The 16,173-nt window shown below is 44.1% G+C and overlaps 1 protein-coding gene across 3 annotated transcripts in view; it reads left to right on the top strand.

Annotated features, from left to right (window-relative positions):
- atxn7l1 (ataxin 7-like 1) overlaps positions 1 to 16,173 on the top strand; it is a 39,421-nt gene that overhangs the window by 6,939 nt on the left and 16,309 nt on the right. For 2 of the 3 annotated variants that reach the window (XM_050036450.1, XM_050036451.1), the window contains exons 3-5: positions 2,145 to 2,249; positions 12,258 to 12,456; positions 12,605 to 13,032. In XM_050036450.1, the coding sequence (XP_049892407.1) occupies positions 2,145 to 2,249; positions 12,258 to 12,456; positions 12,605 to 13,032 (732 nt within the window). Of the gene's footprint in view, positions 1 to 2,144; positions 2,250 to 11,575; positions 11,690 to 12,257; positions 12,457 to 12,604; positions 13,033 to 16,173 lie in introns of those variants that run through there. The other variant, XM_050036452.1, reaches the window with a different exon arrangement.

Raw genomic sequence — 16,173 nt, 5'->3', positions numbered from 1 at the left:
TGTTTGTGAAAATGGAGAGAATAGGCTTGTGGAGTTTGTAGCCTTGAGTCTGTGCCATTAGCTGCCAGTCAGCTGCTGGTAAGCTTGTTTTCACTATCATCCATTTTGGTGCAGGACCAATAATTATGTGGTGTGCCTGTTCAGAAAGCAGCTGGAGCTGTTGCTGTGGCCTGTGCCCTCCTCTGGAACTGTTGAAATTGTGGTTATTAAAAAGTGGTTTCCTCTAAGTTGGTCGATTGTAGGTCATTTTCTCAGTAAAACACGTTGCTGTTTCTTTGCCACAGTTACGTTATGACTTAGGTGTGTTAGTCAGCAGGAACTCAGTGTTCTAAGGCAGGGCTGAGTGTTCTCTTCTCATGGTAGTCGTCCCTTTCAAACCCGTTTTGTTTACCTGTAAAATCTTTTAAGTTACTTTCAAAACCGCAGTTCATCAATGGGAAGTTGATTTACTTCCTCTGAATGTAATCCATGTCCAATGATTGATTGTTTTAGTAGCTCCAAACATGTTTATTCACCAGTGACTGATTGTTTTTGTAGTTCATTTACAGGCCTGTCAGTCATTTGGCAGCGTGTGGCAGTTGGCTTGAGAAACACACACACAATTGAGGCTGCAGAAATAGGCTACGCACTTAGTTTGCATTTGACTTGGCAGATGCAGAGGAAATTGCATTCTTGCTTTTTTTTTTTTTTTTCCCAGCACTCCCACCAAAGTCCTTTGCATATTTTGTTTTGGCTGGGCGTTCCTGATAGTTCATTAACAAGTAACTGTGCTGGTTTCCACAGAAAGCGATCACAGGATGGACATAAACTGTTGTGATGCTGGTGGCAGGTGGAGCTAACCTGCAGCAGGCTGTTTAACCGCTCACATTTTGAGGTTATTAACCCTGACTACTTAACAACCTGTGGACTACAATGACAATATTCAAAAAGCCGTTTTTCACACGCAGCCACACCTTTCCATTTGTGTTTGTACTACAGCTCTGATCAGGCCCCTTTTTAGTTAAGTCAGAAAACAAACACTGCAGTTTATTTGCCCGTGGGGGGGGGGAGCAAACATGGGAATCAGAGAGTTTGAACTGTGGCTTAAATCCAGGAGCATGCTTAGAACTTATGGGCGTGGAAAATGAGAGAAATAATCTCCTCTTCTGTATTGACAAGGTGAACTTTTGCAAAGCATCTTACCGCTAACTGCTTCAGTGCAGCTGCTTGGCATCCAGCTGTAGGCCTCATGTGGAAGCCTCTTCCTCAGCAGATCAGTTTATTTTACCGCTTTGGCATGACTGTCTTGCCCTTCATTTGATTCAGTCTCATTGCACCTCAGTATTTATTTAACAGCACTCTTCAATCAGTATTAACACAACTCAAAACTTACAAAATATTCCTACTAGACATGACAGCCTCGGTGTAAGTCTGTGTCCTTGAACACTCCATGCATGAGTAATGAAACCAACTGTGACCTTTTGCAGTATGTACACACACACAGACACACGCGCTCACGGTGTCTACATATTTGTATGATATGGCTTTGACCTTGAATAACCTAGCAGATCTGTTTCCTGCACACACACTGGTGGGCACTAGGCATGACTGCTGATCTCTGTGATGCCCCAGATGACACAGAACTCGCCAGCAATGCGAGGTCATGACGACATGCACCCATAAACTGTCAGACACCCACACATTCTTAAATTTTTCCCTCGTGAGCTTTTGCAAACACACTCGTACGTCCATACACGACCCACCTCCCCCTCAGTGAGGCTGTCTCAAGCCCCGTGCTAATAAGGGCTGTGATTTCTGTCAGCAGAGCTTGTTCGGTTACAGGAAGATTACATACTCAAAGCTTAGCTAAAAGAAATAGCAGCTATTTTACATTGGACATATTTGTTTTTAGCAATATTTCTATTAACCTTCAGTTTTCTTAAGTGGGTGGAGCTCTTTTGTAACTTCAGGCGCAGCGTTGCTATATTCTGCCTTGAACATCAGTATGCTAGTTTATCATCCAGGAGGTGCTGGAATCAGAAAATTTTGGCTTGATTATCAAATTAGTTGGCAATTAATTTAATAGTTGACAACTGATGTGTGTTCCTTTAACTCTGATTGTTCTTTGTCTAAAATGTAATCTCTCCTCTTCGTATCTTTCTCAGAGATGCTCGTCTACAGCCAGTTTCCAGCACTGGAGGATTTTTGTCTTGTTGTCTGCCATGTCTGCAATCAGGTGGTCACCCCTCAGGGCATCCTCACACACTATGGTAAGACTCACACAGAGAGCCCACAGGGCATAGGCACACATCAGAACCTCACCACATAGTCATATACACTTCACCAAGGTACACATACATTCACACACACACCTCCGCGTATCTCCAGTTGTCACATGGAGGCACAGAGCCAACCTATACACCCACCCACCCACACACACACACACACACACACACACACACACACACATGAGCCGTTCAGATCAATACTTCAATATTCTTGCACTCATAAACGAAATCATATACAAGCAACAGGAATATTCCACAGGCTGATGGATTGAAAATGAAAAGATTTGTTGCACCTCCGGCTTGAAAGCTTCTGCTGTCCTGATTTCAATGCAACACATTTTCTTTTATGCAGGGTGGAAAATGTTGAAAACTTGATAAACACTTATGATGCACACATACAGCTCTCAAAAAATGCAATATTTGTTACTATGGAGACTGTAATCTTCAGCAACACACCTAATGATCTAGTTGAGATGTTGTCACTGGTACATGAAACAAAAAAAAGGAATTTAAATCAGATTATTTAGAATAAATATTTGTTGTTTAAAGTTTGCTTTGTTTTTTTAACCCGGACCCTATTTTCCCCATCATTTTATGTCGAAGGACGCATTCACACTGGCGCTATTTGGTCTACTTTAAACGAACCCTGGTCCGCTTCTACGGATAGTTCAGTTCATTTGGAGTGGTATGAACGCTCATTTGAACTCTGGTGCGGACCAAATGAGCGAACCCTGGTCCGCTTGAAAACTGGGGGTCTCGGTTCACTTGCAAGTGAACCCTGGTGCGGTTTCGCTTACAGTGGGAAATGCAAACAGACTATCCAGCAAACCAAAGAGAGGAAGTGACGTAGAGCGCAATGCATTTTGGTGTTTGGTGTTTTTGTGGTGACCAAGCCGGCTGAAGGGGATGGATTTCCGTTTTCGGTCCTGGCAAATCGATGCGATGGGTTTCCTTCTTCCTCATGCTTTTTTTCCTTCCTGGTCAGTGGTAGTTTCAGGCAATACTGCCCCCAAACGAGCAGCTGTTGTAACTGCGTGAGATTGTCCAGGGGGTTTGGTCCACTTTAAAAAGTGCAGTGTGAAAGTGAACCGAACCAAATGAAGGTGTGAAATTTTTCGGCATTCCCCTCCCAATCGAACCGAGTCCCCCGACCTATCCTGCTGTGAATGTGCCCCTTAGTGTCTGACAACATTATGAAAAGGATCCCTACTAGGGTTGGGACTCGTTAAGATTTTAATGATTCTGATTCCTTACCGATTCCTTCTTAACGGTCCGATTCCTTACCGATTCCTCTTACCGATTCCTACATTATATTCATTGTACTTGCTATACTTAAACAAGCATATAATAAACACAAATGCAATCATACAAATACAAAAACTTTATTCTAACTGTTGCACAGTACATGATGAAAATACACATTTGTGTGTGGTGTGTATTTCAGATTTAGAGCTTGTATCATCTCCCTGAGAATATATAACAACAAAAAGTGATTCTCTGATTTCTACAGGAACACTATTACCTCAAATTAACCACAACAATGTAATAAAAAATACTTACATGCATTCATGCTTGGGCACTGTTATTTACGTGACAACACCTGAACAGAATACACACACACGTTGGCTGTTTGTTTCTACCGCTCCCCTCGCTGGAAGCCTCGGACCTCCCGCCGCCTGCTCCCGTCTCAAACACGGAGGTCTCCCTCTTCGTGGAGCGCCCACGGCGCACGCCCGGCCTGTTAAATAGTCTGTAACCACAACAACTGTGTGACACAAACTCAGTGCTTTAGTAAATAAATAACGTCGGGCTCAGTCGGGTTCGGACAGAAATATGCAGCCCATGCCGCACTCTAATGGAAATGCACGTGACGTTTTTTTTTTTTACAATCTAGGAGCTGTTTGCAGGAACCGTTACTCCAAATGTGATGGAACCAGTTCCAAAAAAGAACCGGATCCGGATCCCAACCCTAATCCCTACAGAGATAGATCTTTTTTTAAAGGTTGAAATCCTATTTTGTTGAAGCAGAAACAGCCTTGGAATCACCTTAGCCAAACTCACCAAACTCCATTTAAATAAAGAGTAATTTTATCATTTATCATCTCAACAATCACCAGCTCTGGTTTGGTTGAAATAAACCCGTAATACACCCAGCTAGATGTGAATACACGCTGGCTCTAAGCATGCTAAAATTACTGTTTATTTCAAACAGTCTGGTTGGTTTGGGGATAGCGGTTTCTGAGCTGTTTCTAGTGAAACAAAAGGTCTATCTCTGTCAGGATCCTTTCCATAATGTTTTCAGACACTATTAATGATAATCTGAGCCTATCAGTGGCGAAAACAAACACTTTTAGTGTATGTACAAACGTCCTGAGTGTTGTAGCCTGTTTTTGCCGCTGCGAGCTGCATCCCTCTCGCTCAAATCCAGGACCAATTTCATAAATGTTGTTGTTATTAGTAACTAAGGCACAAAAACATGTGATGGTCCAGACTGAAAAATACCAAACTTAAAGTTGTAGCACTGTTGATCAGTATTTGTTGTTTAAGTAGTGGGAGTGTCGGTCTCGGCTCTCATTGGCTCTCCACCCTGTCTGTCTACCTCCTTGTTTGTTTTTGACTGTGGCTCCACTGAGCACGCTCGCATCTGCCCGCGAGCTGCTGCTTCCTTCTGTTGGCGGCACGTGCACCAGTCAGAGCCGTCTGTTTGAGCGGGGAGGGGTGAGACACATGGTCACGCTTAATGAACGCACACACACACACACTTCTCCCCAAGAGGAGAGAGGCCAGCGGAGTTTGCATGTGCACACATTCTCACTTTCTGTTTCTCAGCAGAAAGAGGTCAGTGGAATTGTGAGACACACACACACACGCTCATAGACTTCTGGCAGGCGCTGTTGTTTTGTCCCTGCTCCTGCCCCCTGCAGCCTTTCTCCCCCCCCTCTTGTTGGCATCGTTTTTGCTTGCTGACACGCACACAGAGTCGGGTAACAACAGGTCTAAAACACACTCATGCACACACTCATGCACACACACACACACACACACACACACACACACACAAACACAGTTAGGAGTGGGAATCTCCTGAGAGCTCCCCATAAAACAAAGCAACCCTCAGGCCACAGTGTGATAACAAGCAGGCGTTGTAGTGGACCAGCAGGCCCAGTCACATGCCGATGAGTCGAAAAGCTGTGCGTGTGAATAATTTTCACCTTCTTTCATCATATACTTTTATGTTTTAATCATTTCATCTATAGTGCAGTGACCTAGAAGTCACACTGTCTGTCCACACAGCTGATTCACTGACTTCATTCTTAGATTTCAAGCATTATACACACAGCTACTCTGTGTCACGACATGAAAAATGCGCCCCCTGACCTCTGCTGAGTGGATTGCCTCCAGGAACTGCCCCTGTTAACATTTTTTTATGATGTTTTATGCATTTCCTCCCATTGTTACTCATTCCTGCTGTTACTGTAATATCCTTACAATCGCAGTGCCATTTTTCCTGCTGGGGATTCTCCTTTAAATATTGTGACTGTGCATTTTTATTTTTCATTACAGCAGCCTTGTGTATGTATCCATGATCATGGGATCTGCTTTCATGCTTGACCTGTATGTCAAATTAGCAGTGAGACTTTACATATACAGAAATGCATGCACACATGAGGAGGAGGGGGGGTTGGCTGCCTCGGGGGTCAGTGGCTCTGAGTTATACACGCCCAGTTTGCTGCTCAAGCTTCGCTGTGTGCGACGAAGAGAGAGCGGTCACAACTTAAGCAAGGACCCGTGCCGGATGGATGTATAATATATGCAACGTCCTCAGAAAGGTTACTGTATTTAATACGTCACACTTGCTCCATGTGGTGGATTTGTTTATTTAAATCTCCTCAGAGTAAGGCAAGCATGTATATTCTTAGCATAAGTGGCCCTGGTGGGATAGCAAATAAATCCCTCACACAGGCAGTGTTGGTACCACGCTTCCTCTCATGAGCTTGTGAAGAGAAAATGTGCAAAGAAATTGTTTTTAATTCTTGAGGGAGAACCTTAGAGCTTATTATGGGCAGACCAAGATATAATGATTTCGCCACCCTTTTAAGCAGAGTGGGGAAATTACTGAAACGTTTTTCATATTTAAAGGAACAGTCTGTAAGATTTCGGAGGATGTGAGGACTGCACTTCTCCCGGTTAGGATACCGTCGGTATTAATTGTTCAGGAGGTTTTTACCTGGCGCTGAATTATCCGCAGAGGTCTCTTCTTCTCTAAAACAAATGTACCTGGTGAATAAAACCTGTCAAAACATTGAATAAAGCAGTTTCATGTCACAAATCAGTGTTTCTCCGACGCTCTTTGGCACGCCAGACACGTGCCTCTAGCTAATGTTTGTCCACCTTTTTTCTCTGATAACTTAAGATCCAGATGTTCAGGAGGTTTTCACCGGGAGCTGAATTATCTGCAGAGGTTTCTTCTTCTCTAAAAGGAATGGACTCTGTGATTTAAACCGGTAAAAACGCTGAATAAAGCAGGGAACTTAAGATGGGCCGGGTGCCAGCCAGTGCAGGATAAACATCATGAGGCAAAAAGGAAATCAGTATTCCAGCGTGTAGGAGAGAACTATGAGTTTCGCATGTTGCTTCATCAGTCAGCAGTGCTTGGTTTTGTCCATTCTGGGCTACTGTAGAAACATGGTATTCAAAATGGCGGCATCGGTGGATGAGGACCCGCTCCCTATGTTAGATGTAAATGTCTCAGGCTGAGGTGACAAACACGTAATTATTTTCAGGTAATTATTCTGCCTTTATATCCCCCTACATCATACACACTGGACCTTTAAGCAATGTAGGGACATCTCTGAAACTGTCTTCATATTAAGGCTAGTATAATTAGCATGACTTTATTCCAGAGAGCATTTCATACATTGGTACATTCGGTGCCTTGTGAACACCATGACAAACTAGAGAATTCAAGAGTCACAAGTGACTGATGATTTGATTTGTGTGTGCGTGCGTGCGTGCGTGCGTGCGTGCGTGCGTGCGTGCGTGCGTGCGTGCGTGCGTGCGTGTGAGTCATGCTTTTGAAGCTGTGTGTAGAGATAAATCAGCACTCCATGCCGCGTTCAGATATATCACGACTTCCTTCCAGTTCTCTCATCTACTACTATTTTTTTCCTCTGGGCTCGTTCAGTCTGTCTCCTCTACTGGTGGCCTGCTGCGCACGAGTAAGTCGAGGAGTGCACGATGAAAGGCTCGTTGGTGTTGGTGGTGGGAGTGCCTGACTCTCTCCGCTCGCCCTCCGACTTTTCTCTGTAGCAGCGGATTAATTGAGCTCTGAGGCAGGTGGAAAAAAAGAAAAAGGCCTCCATTTCCTTTTGGTTTCATTTCGCTCCTAACTTAACAAGGCTGCTCTGCGCCTCCCCGTCTCAGTCTGTTGTTGTTGAGTGAAAGTGTGGGGCGCACTTGTTAATTTCACATGATGTTTCTCTGTTGTCGGAAAGTTTTGGCCTTAACCACAGAAGTTCTGCCTAGTTTCGTTTACCGGTGGTGTGTTATTGTTACTGCTGCGTGTGAACCATTAGCTGAGGCTCAGGCCAATTAAAATGCCAGCTACTACTGCACATCAGAGGTGCTTTCTCTGCACTTAAATTTGTTTGAATTTTAGAAATGCACAGTGCTGAGGAGCAAAGGGAGAGACACTGTTCAAGTTTTTGTCATCTTCTAAAATAAATCCTCCTCTAGACTCTTAATGCAGTTTGCAATTTTTATCATTTTAACAAATCCACCCCTCCATGCGTCCAGCTAATGTTTGGTCATCTCAGATTGCGGAGAGGGCTAAACTGTTCAGTATCAGCATTTCTTTAAGCTCTATTAACAGTGACTGATGTTTCCATTGCTTGATCTGACAGTCTCTGTTCACCTGGAAGACTTGCTTGCATGTATCATCACTATGACAACCCGCAACTGTGAGGTGTATTGGCTGCAGCGTAACTGCATATTTCAGGGTTTCTAATGAACAGAACATTAAAATTATTTAGTGTGAATTGTTTTTTATGTGGAAAATTCCTATTCTCTTAAGACACAGACATGCACCCCAGTGCTTCCAGTACAATGTTCCCCACTATAAGCCCAGCTGCCTTTGACTCAGTACCTCCAGATAACCTGAATGGCTGAGAATCTCACATCTCTTTCTCTCCGACTCCCTCTCCCTTTGCTCCTCACCGCGCTCAATGTAAACAAACCCAGCTGAGCTCTGCGAGCCTCTGCTTCCTCATCGCGCAGCGGCTCCACCCACAGGATGAGTCAGCAGCCAATCAGGTGGCCAGCTGAGCTCTCAGCATTGCCATAACGACAGGCAGGCAGGAGAGCGTAGTAGTGAGGGTGCCCTTGTGGTCGAGTGGCTTAGTGACCTTGCCTGGGCAGCCGTCCATGTATTGTAAATCAGTATGGTTCGCTCCCCACTGGCTCTTTGCTCTCATGGTGAGCTCTGCTGCAAGACACAACATCTGGAGCTGTTTTTTGGGGGGGGAATAAGTTCTTTATTTTTCATGATGACTCGTAGATACAAGTACACTAGCTGCAATTTAAGTTGTAAGTAATATTATTGTTTTTGTTTTACAGTTAAATCTATAATTACCTTTTATTCTGTCACTTTGCAGAATTATTATTTTATTCAAATCAATGGTTCATAGAGCATTTTTTAAAGGTTGATCTTGTATTTGATAGTGAGGATGTACCAAATAGTTCAAAGCTTCATTCATAACAAGTCAGCATCCCTTTTTTGTGCATTCGAGGACTTTTTTATTGTATTTAAGGGTGATGACATCATATAAAACGACATATAATATGAATTCTTGATTCAAAAACCTCAGTAGAAGCTTCAGTTGTTGGTACAGTCCCATTAAATAGACAAATGAACAAGTACAGGAAGTTGGTCCCGCATACTCATAAGTTAAGGGTGTATTTGACTCGGCCAAACAGAAAAAATAAGAAACTGCTGAAATCAGAAAAAAACATTAAAACACCCGTACAGAAAAAAAACCACACACACATGTACAGATTTCCCAGTCCATTGCTGGAGTACAGCGCCATCGAACCGTACAGATGAGTTGACTGAAACGATGTGTGAAGCTGTGTGAAATAATGTGTGATTGAATGTGTGAAATTATTGCTGTTGTAGCTGCATACCTGCAAATGTGGCTCTGGACTTTGATCCTGCTACTCTGAATACAGCTGCCTCCCCAGTCCTCTGCTTCCACTGGCCTATTTACACACCTGCCTCACACACACACACACACACACACACACTCTCTCACACATACACTAATTATGCTCTTGCAAAGTATATTTATACATACTGCAGACACACACACCCTGCTATGGATAAAAACACACACATACTGGCAGTGTATACGTTATCAGCACGGTATGATACCCAGACACACACCTGTTATACTTATGCATGCAGTGGCTAATCTCTTCATTACACACAGACACACTTTGCACACACACTGCGCACACACTCTCCCTTAGTCACCTGCAGCACACTTTCATGTGCACTCATGCACTCCGAGCAAACACACAGGGTCAGTCCGTCTGTCTGCTCTGCTCTTTTTGCTCCAGCATGCTGCTGGTAGTAGACTACTACTATACTCATTAACTGAGTAGTGCAACATTGTGACACACACACACCCACACACACAGACACACACACACACACACACACACAGGATACCTAATGCTGCCTTCTGAGTAAAGCATGACATCAGCACAGCTTGGTCAGGCCAGTTAACACGAAGGAAACCCTTTCTGAAATCACAGGTACTTTACAGATACAGGTTTTGACATTTTGGGACATTATTTGCTTTCCTACAGAGATGTAGATGAGAGGATGAACACCACTCATGTCTGTGCGGTAAATTTGAAGCTACAGGTAAGAGATGGTTATCTTATCGTAGCGCAAACACAGGAAACTCATCTCATTTGCTTCATCTGCACACAAAAAAAGGTGTAAAATTGATACCTCTTGTTTTTACCGGGGTTATGTATCGGACTGGCTGTTTCCCCCTGCTCTCAATCTTTATGCAAAGTGGAGCTAAACGGCTGCTGGCGGCGGATACATATTTACTCGACAGACATGAGAGTGGATCAGTCTTCTAATCTAACTCTAGTCGGGGTTGGATTATCCACCTCATCACGCTGGATGAGGGTGAGAGGGTCCTTTGCTCTGTGTCCTGTTCAGTGCGTGTCCTCGTATGTTACGATAGTCGCGCAACAGGTTTTGGGGGAAATCTTTGCCTTTGAGGCCGAGGCTGCTCCTCTGACAGCTCACACAGGTTACGAGCAGACGGGAAACACTGCCTGGCTTCCTCATAGCCTCAAGTGTCGGATATGACGTCTGGTTTAATGTGCTTGCTAAGTGCAACGTCTGTTGGAGCACCATCCTGTTGGGACTCCTGTGGAACCCCCAGTGTAGCACACAGTGGCCTGACCTTTTGTCCAGTCGGTGGGCCTGTTTAGTTGCTGTATGCAGAAATTCGGCCCCAGCTGGGAGTACATCCCATCCCTATCAGCCTTCTAGAGGGCAAAGCACGGACTCATGGAACTGGAGTTACATTCAGGTAACTGCTAGTCTCCCTGACTAGTTAGTCAGTCTGTCACTGTGTGTGTGTGTGTGTGTGTGCGTGTGTGTGTATGTGTTTAACATTAGGTTGTGTTGTTAATGTGCTAACTGGCCAACTCGTGTCTTGAATCCGTAGTCAACCGGTATCCCTGTTTGAATGACGAAGACAGACTGCCGCCACCTGCTGGCTATGCAGAGTTATATCCTCTCAGGCAGGCCCAGGACGTATATGCTAGTTGGCCGCTGGCTGTAGTCTTTGTGGTGCATTCAGGTGCAGCTTTTTGGCTGAGACACAGGCAGCGTGGGGCGAGACAACAGTCAGCATTTGTCGCCACTAGCTCTTCAGTGTCTGGCCCTTTATTCAGGGTGAAATTTAGCAGTGTGTGTTCTATCTGAGCTGCTCTCTTTAGGTGTATTTCATCATCTCATTGGTCTCTTCAGTTTTAGGTTGGCATCTTATCAGCAGACAGGGAGTTCAGCTCCTCCCAAAACTAACAGCTGCTTTTCACCAACTTATCTGTCGGTAAAATCTCGATGTTACGCCTCATGTTACAGCTAAATGCTACATATAATTTGACACACTTTTTGTCAGCAGTTAAAAACACTGTGTTACTGTGTGTGCAGTGTGTTTCTCCCCCCACCTCCTTTCTCTGTTTTTTATGACATGTTCACCCCCTCTGTTTTCATTCAGGTAGCTGGGGTGTAGTTTCCCTGTGAGACAGTCAGAGAGACACAGACAGTCCTGGACCACACCCCCTCATTCCCTCCCCACCCTTCTCCCACAAAGACATGCATAGCAAAAACCGTAAGTGTTGAGCTCCTCTCCTCTCCTACTGTTTTTTTTATTTTTTTATTTCGTACCCCCCACAGCCTCGTGATTTATTCCCCTCTACGTTTCTTTCTGTCCCCTCAGCATCCTCTCACATGTGTATTCTGATCAGATCTGGGTCAAAATGTATTTATAATTGTTGGCTCTTGTTTGAACTTCGCCTAATAACAGATTGGTGGAGTTAATCACACAAGGACACTTCAGATGGTGTCAAGGAAGTTGCTAATTAGAGAAGACTACATGAAATTGATTTGTAAATACTTCGGTTTTTCTTTTGTGGAAAGGTTCTGGCACAGATTTCTCTCCCCTGTGTGCCATCTGGCACCTAAGCAGGGTAGTAACTTGGTTTAAATACCACTCCGCGCTACACTCCATTACCAGACTCAGGTGCTAATTGGATGCAAATCAGATCCAAAAAAGTACCCAGATCCAAGAGCCCCCCCCCCCCGGCAATGCATGATCTTGATAGTAGGAGTGTGTCACACATCAAGGTGACCTTACACATAAAAATCTATGTCTCTGCCTCTGTCTTAACCTGTTCCAGAGAAGCGCCACAGCTCCCCCGCCCCCTCCAGGAGTCCCCTTGTCCCCATGAAGCCCAAAGCACCTGCAGTGGCCCCTGCCGTGGCTCCCGGTCCTGGGGACACGCTGGCTTTCAGGGTGCCGAAAGACTACCCTCACTCCCGCTTCAGCAAGGCGCCTCTTGCTGTCTACCCGCCAAAGGGGGCACGGAACAAGACGTGGTGGGCACATACTTCTTTTTTTTTTTTTTATTATAATGCCTTTCTTACTCACATCCTCACATTTTGGCAGCTGTCAGAGTTTCATAAAATGCTGCCTCTGCTCCCAAAACGTTTAGTCATACATTGTTTTAATTACTCTTCTCTGCAGTGTATCCCTTCCAGTTGTAAGCCTGGAGAAGATGCCCTGCCTCAGCCGCGCCGACTCCGCATCACACGTGCGCCTCACCGCCTCCTCCTCTTCCTCCCCGTCTCCCTCCTCCCTCAAACCTCCATCCCTCACTCCCCCGGGCTCCCAGCGGTCCAGCGAGAAGCTCGTGAACGGTCGCGGCACCAGCGGACCGTCCACCCCGCGCTCAACCACCTCTCCATCCTCCCTGGACAGGCGGCCCAGTCCGGCACGATCTCCGCTGGACAGACGGCTTCCATCAACACCTTCTCCTTCCCCACTCGACCGGAAACCCTCCCCGTCACCTTCGCCTTCTCACCGATCCGGCGCTCTGCCGTCGTCATCGCCGTTGGAGAAGAAGCACCAAAATGGGACTAAGACTTCTGCCAGGTCGCAAAAAAGACTCTCAGGTCAGCACTAAGATTTTTCGTCTATGTATTAATCCAGGTGAAATCTTTGTGCTTGCATGTTTTTCTTCTCGCAACTTTATGCTGTGCAATGATACACACTCAATCTTCAGAGTGTCACGGTGCATCCACAGTCCTCTGCTGCTGACTAAGAAGTGGAGAAGGTTTAATAATTGAAACACTTTCCTGCCTGCATATTTATGGCTGGTTTGTCATCTCGATTCATCAACCTATAGCTCACCAAACATACTCTTAACTTTTAGGCTCTACAAACATTCTGTGCTGGAAGAGTGAAATATTTTTCTGGCTTTGCTGCTTGATTTACTTTCTTAAAAGAATACTTCATCTAGGGCCATTAATCAAATATTAATGTCAATCACAATTTTTGGCTTTCCACAATTAACTGAACATGATTGACTGAAATATTGACGTTTAAAATGCATGCTTAGCTCATAGAAAATTGTGCTGCCTGTCAAAATAGTGCTTCCTAAACTAACAGCCATAGAAAAGTCCATGGCCAGTGTCAGCAGCGCTGATTTAAAAAGGGGGTCCAACCCGGTAGCAGCAAGGTGTACCTAATAAAGTGGCTGCACAGAATTCAGGTGAAAGAGAATCTACTTTTAAGGCTTATTTTGATGCAGAGATTTGCGCATTAGCAGGAATGAACTTCTCACAATCAATCACACAACTCACACATTATAATTAAGGTGTCATTTATCTCATCGTTGGCTAAGTACTTCCCAAACACACTGTTTTCTCAAGAATTGTCTCCATTTTTGGATTCTCTGTTCAAGTTTTCGTCACAAATTTAGCGTAACGCAGGATGAGTAATTGATATACAAATGATTGATTTATAGGTGAAATGTTCCTTTAAGCTTTACTCAAGAACTCCTACATAAATACATACTTGTACATGTTCTCACGAGCTCACACACTCGCCATTTCTTATCTCAGTATCCTCTGAAAAGCGTCCAGCCTGAATGTTTGGCTGCAGACAGGACAGTGGTGGATTGAGACTGTGTGCTTTGGAAAGGATGAAATGCCTCCCTATAGTTTTTAATGTTTCTCTCCCTCTTGTTTTCTCTCCCCCATCTACAATTGTTTTTCTTATTCGAACTTCGCTCAACAAATGCTCAGTTGTGTTTTTTTCTTTTAAATTTAACATTGACGCACCCAAGTTCACCTCGTGGTCACCTCGAAGTACGAGATGTTAAAAACCATGCATCGCAGTAAAGTTAAAAAAGATGTTTCTATCCAGCTTCCCCTCCTCTCCCCTCATTTCTCTCTTCTTTCTCTTTGCTAGCGCCGTGTCTCGCTGCGCTCCGAGCCTCTGATTTACACCCTCTAATTCACGAGCTCCCGCTGCCAAAAAGCTGCTTGTCTTCTTGAGAGATTTCCCCCACCTCCTGTGTCTCTATATTTTTTTCATCCTCTCACTCTCCACCTCCTGCCTCGACCTCCTCGTTTCTCTCCCGCACACTCACACTCCTGGCCTAGTTTTTTTTGTGTTTTTTTTCTTTCACACACTCGGCCCGGCGTTTTCTCTCTGTTCATCACTGTGTTGTTTCTCACTCATCTTGTTCTTTTGCTTTTTTTATGTTGTTTGGTTTCCTTTTCTCATCAATGTCTTCCTTCAGTCTGTGTTTACCCTACCCATCCTCCTCTTTCTCTCTCTCTCTCTCAACTTCCTTTTTGAGTTTGTGTTAACTTGTGAGTGAGCATGTGAGTGTGTTTATGTCTTGAGTGGATGTTTGTTACTGTTGTACACTTGTGTGCCTGTGTGTGTGTGTGTGTGTGTGTGTGTGTGTATCGGAGCTGTTTCATACTGCACAGAAAGATTACAGGGATTATAGCAAAGGCCAGCGCTAGATTACAGATTACAGCCCTCTGACAGTTACACTGTTTTAGATAACCTGCTAACTGACAGGAGGTTGTTGCAGTCCGGCTCATTTTTGTGGGGCAGCAAAGGTCTTTCAGAGTTTTTGCACGGTGCTTTTGCAGCTGATATCAGCATAGAAAGTTCACAGAATTTTGGCCTGTGACTAATCTTAGTTTCAGCTTTCACAATTTAAAAAAACAAATAACAGGAAGTGTCATTAACATTGCATTAACAAGGTTTTCATGCATCTAAACAAAGTTAAATTTGTTTTTCCAATTCATTTTCGTATTTCTCATCATCACTCCGCAAAGATTAATAATTTGCTCACTGTTTTCGTCACTGAGAGGAAATGACTTGGCAACTACTTTACAGCTCAGTCCATTGGCAATCAACGATCAACAAGTTTTAAACCACAGTCTGGTTTGAACTTTGTGAAAATAAGTATCTAAAACAGTGGTTCCCAAGTGATGTGTCGTGGGTCCATTCTGAACGGACCAAAAGGATTTCCAGCACAGCACTTTTATTTTGAAGTGCTGTTTCCTGCTGTAGAGGAGTGACTAACTAGCTGGCGGTTATTCGACAGAGACAGCAATCTAGCTCAACGTCATGGCCAACCGCAAGTATGATGCCTAATATATTAAACTGTGTGGACCTTGAACTAAAGACTAAGGAGAAAACTGGCCCTCCAGTTGGGAACCACTGATCTAAAACACTTATTTAAAAGAGGAAAGGAAGGTGTGTGTTAAAAGGTAGTTAGTGTATGAATTGTTTAAAGATATACAGCGCAGGGTTTGCCCAAAAAATAATGTATAGACTCATAGTGTATTTATTTGTAGAGACTCTGCCCTCTGCTTGTATTTTCTTATTTTCTATGCTCAGGACATTTATGGGTGCGTGTACCCCGACAGTGCTCAGGTGAGGTTGCGACCAGGTGTCAGATCATAAGCAGCAGGCATCCAGGAGACACAGCGCAGGAAAAAAAAGCAATGCAAAATGAATCTGGGGTTGGCTTTTACTTTCACTTTTGTTGGTGAGTTAGAAACAGGCTGTTATTTATTTATCCCTCTGTATTTTTATATTTTTACTTTTTATCCACTCCCGTTTGCCTTGATAAAGTTAACGCATCGCATTGTCATTTCCAACTCAACACTTCTTGTATCTGTTTCAAATTAAAAGCCCTTTATAACTTCAGTTGAGAGAATCCCTTCATTTTCTAAATAGACTTTTATTGTGAAATGTTTGCAGGCACTTTTTGTGGAAGATTC

Source organism: Epinephelus moara, chromosome 23 (genome assembly GCF_006386435.1).
Source record: "Epinephelus moara isolate mb chromosome 23, YSFRI_EMoa_1.0, whole genome shotgun sequence".
Lineage (NCBI taxonomy): Eukaryota > Metazoa > Chordata > Actinopteri > Perciformes > Serranidae > Epinephelus > Epinephelus moara.
This window is presented reverse-complemented; position numbering and strand designations above follow the sequence as displayed.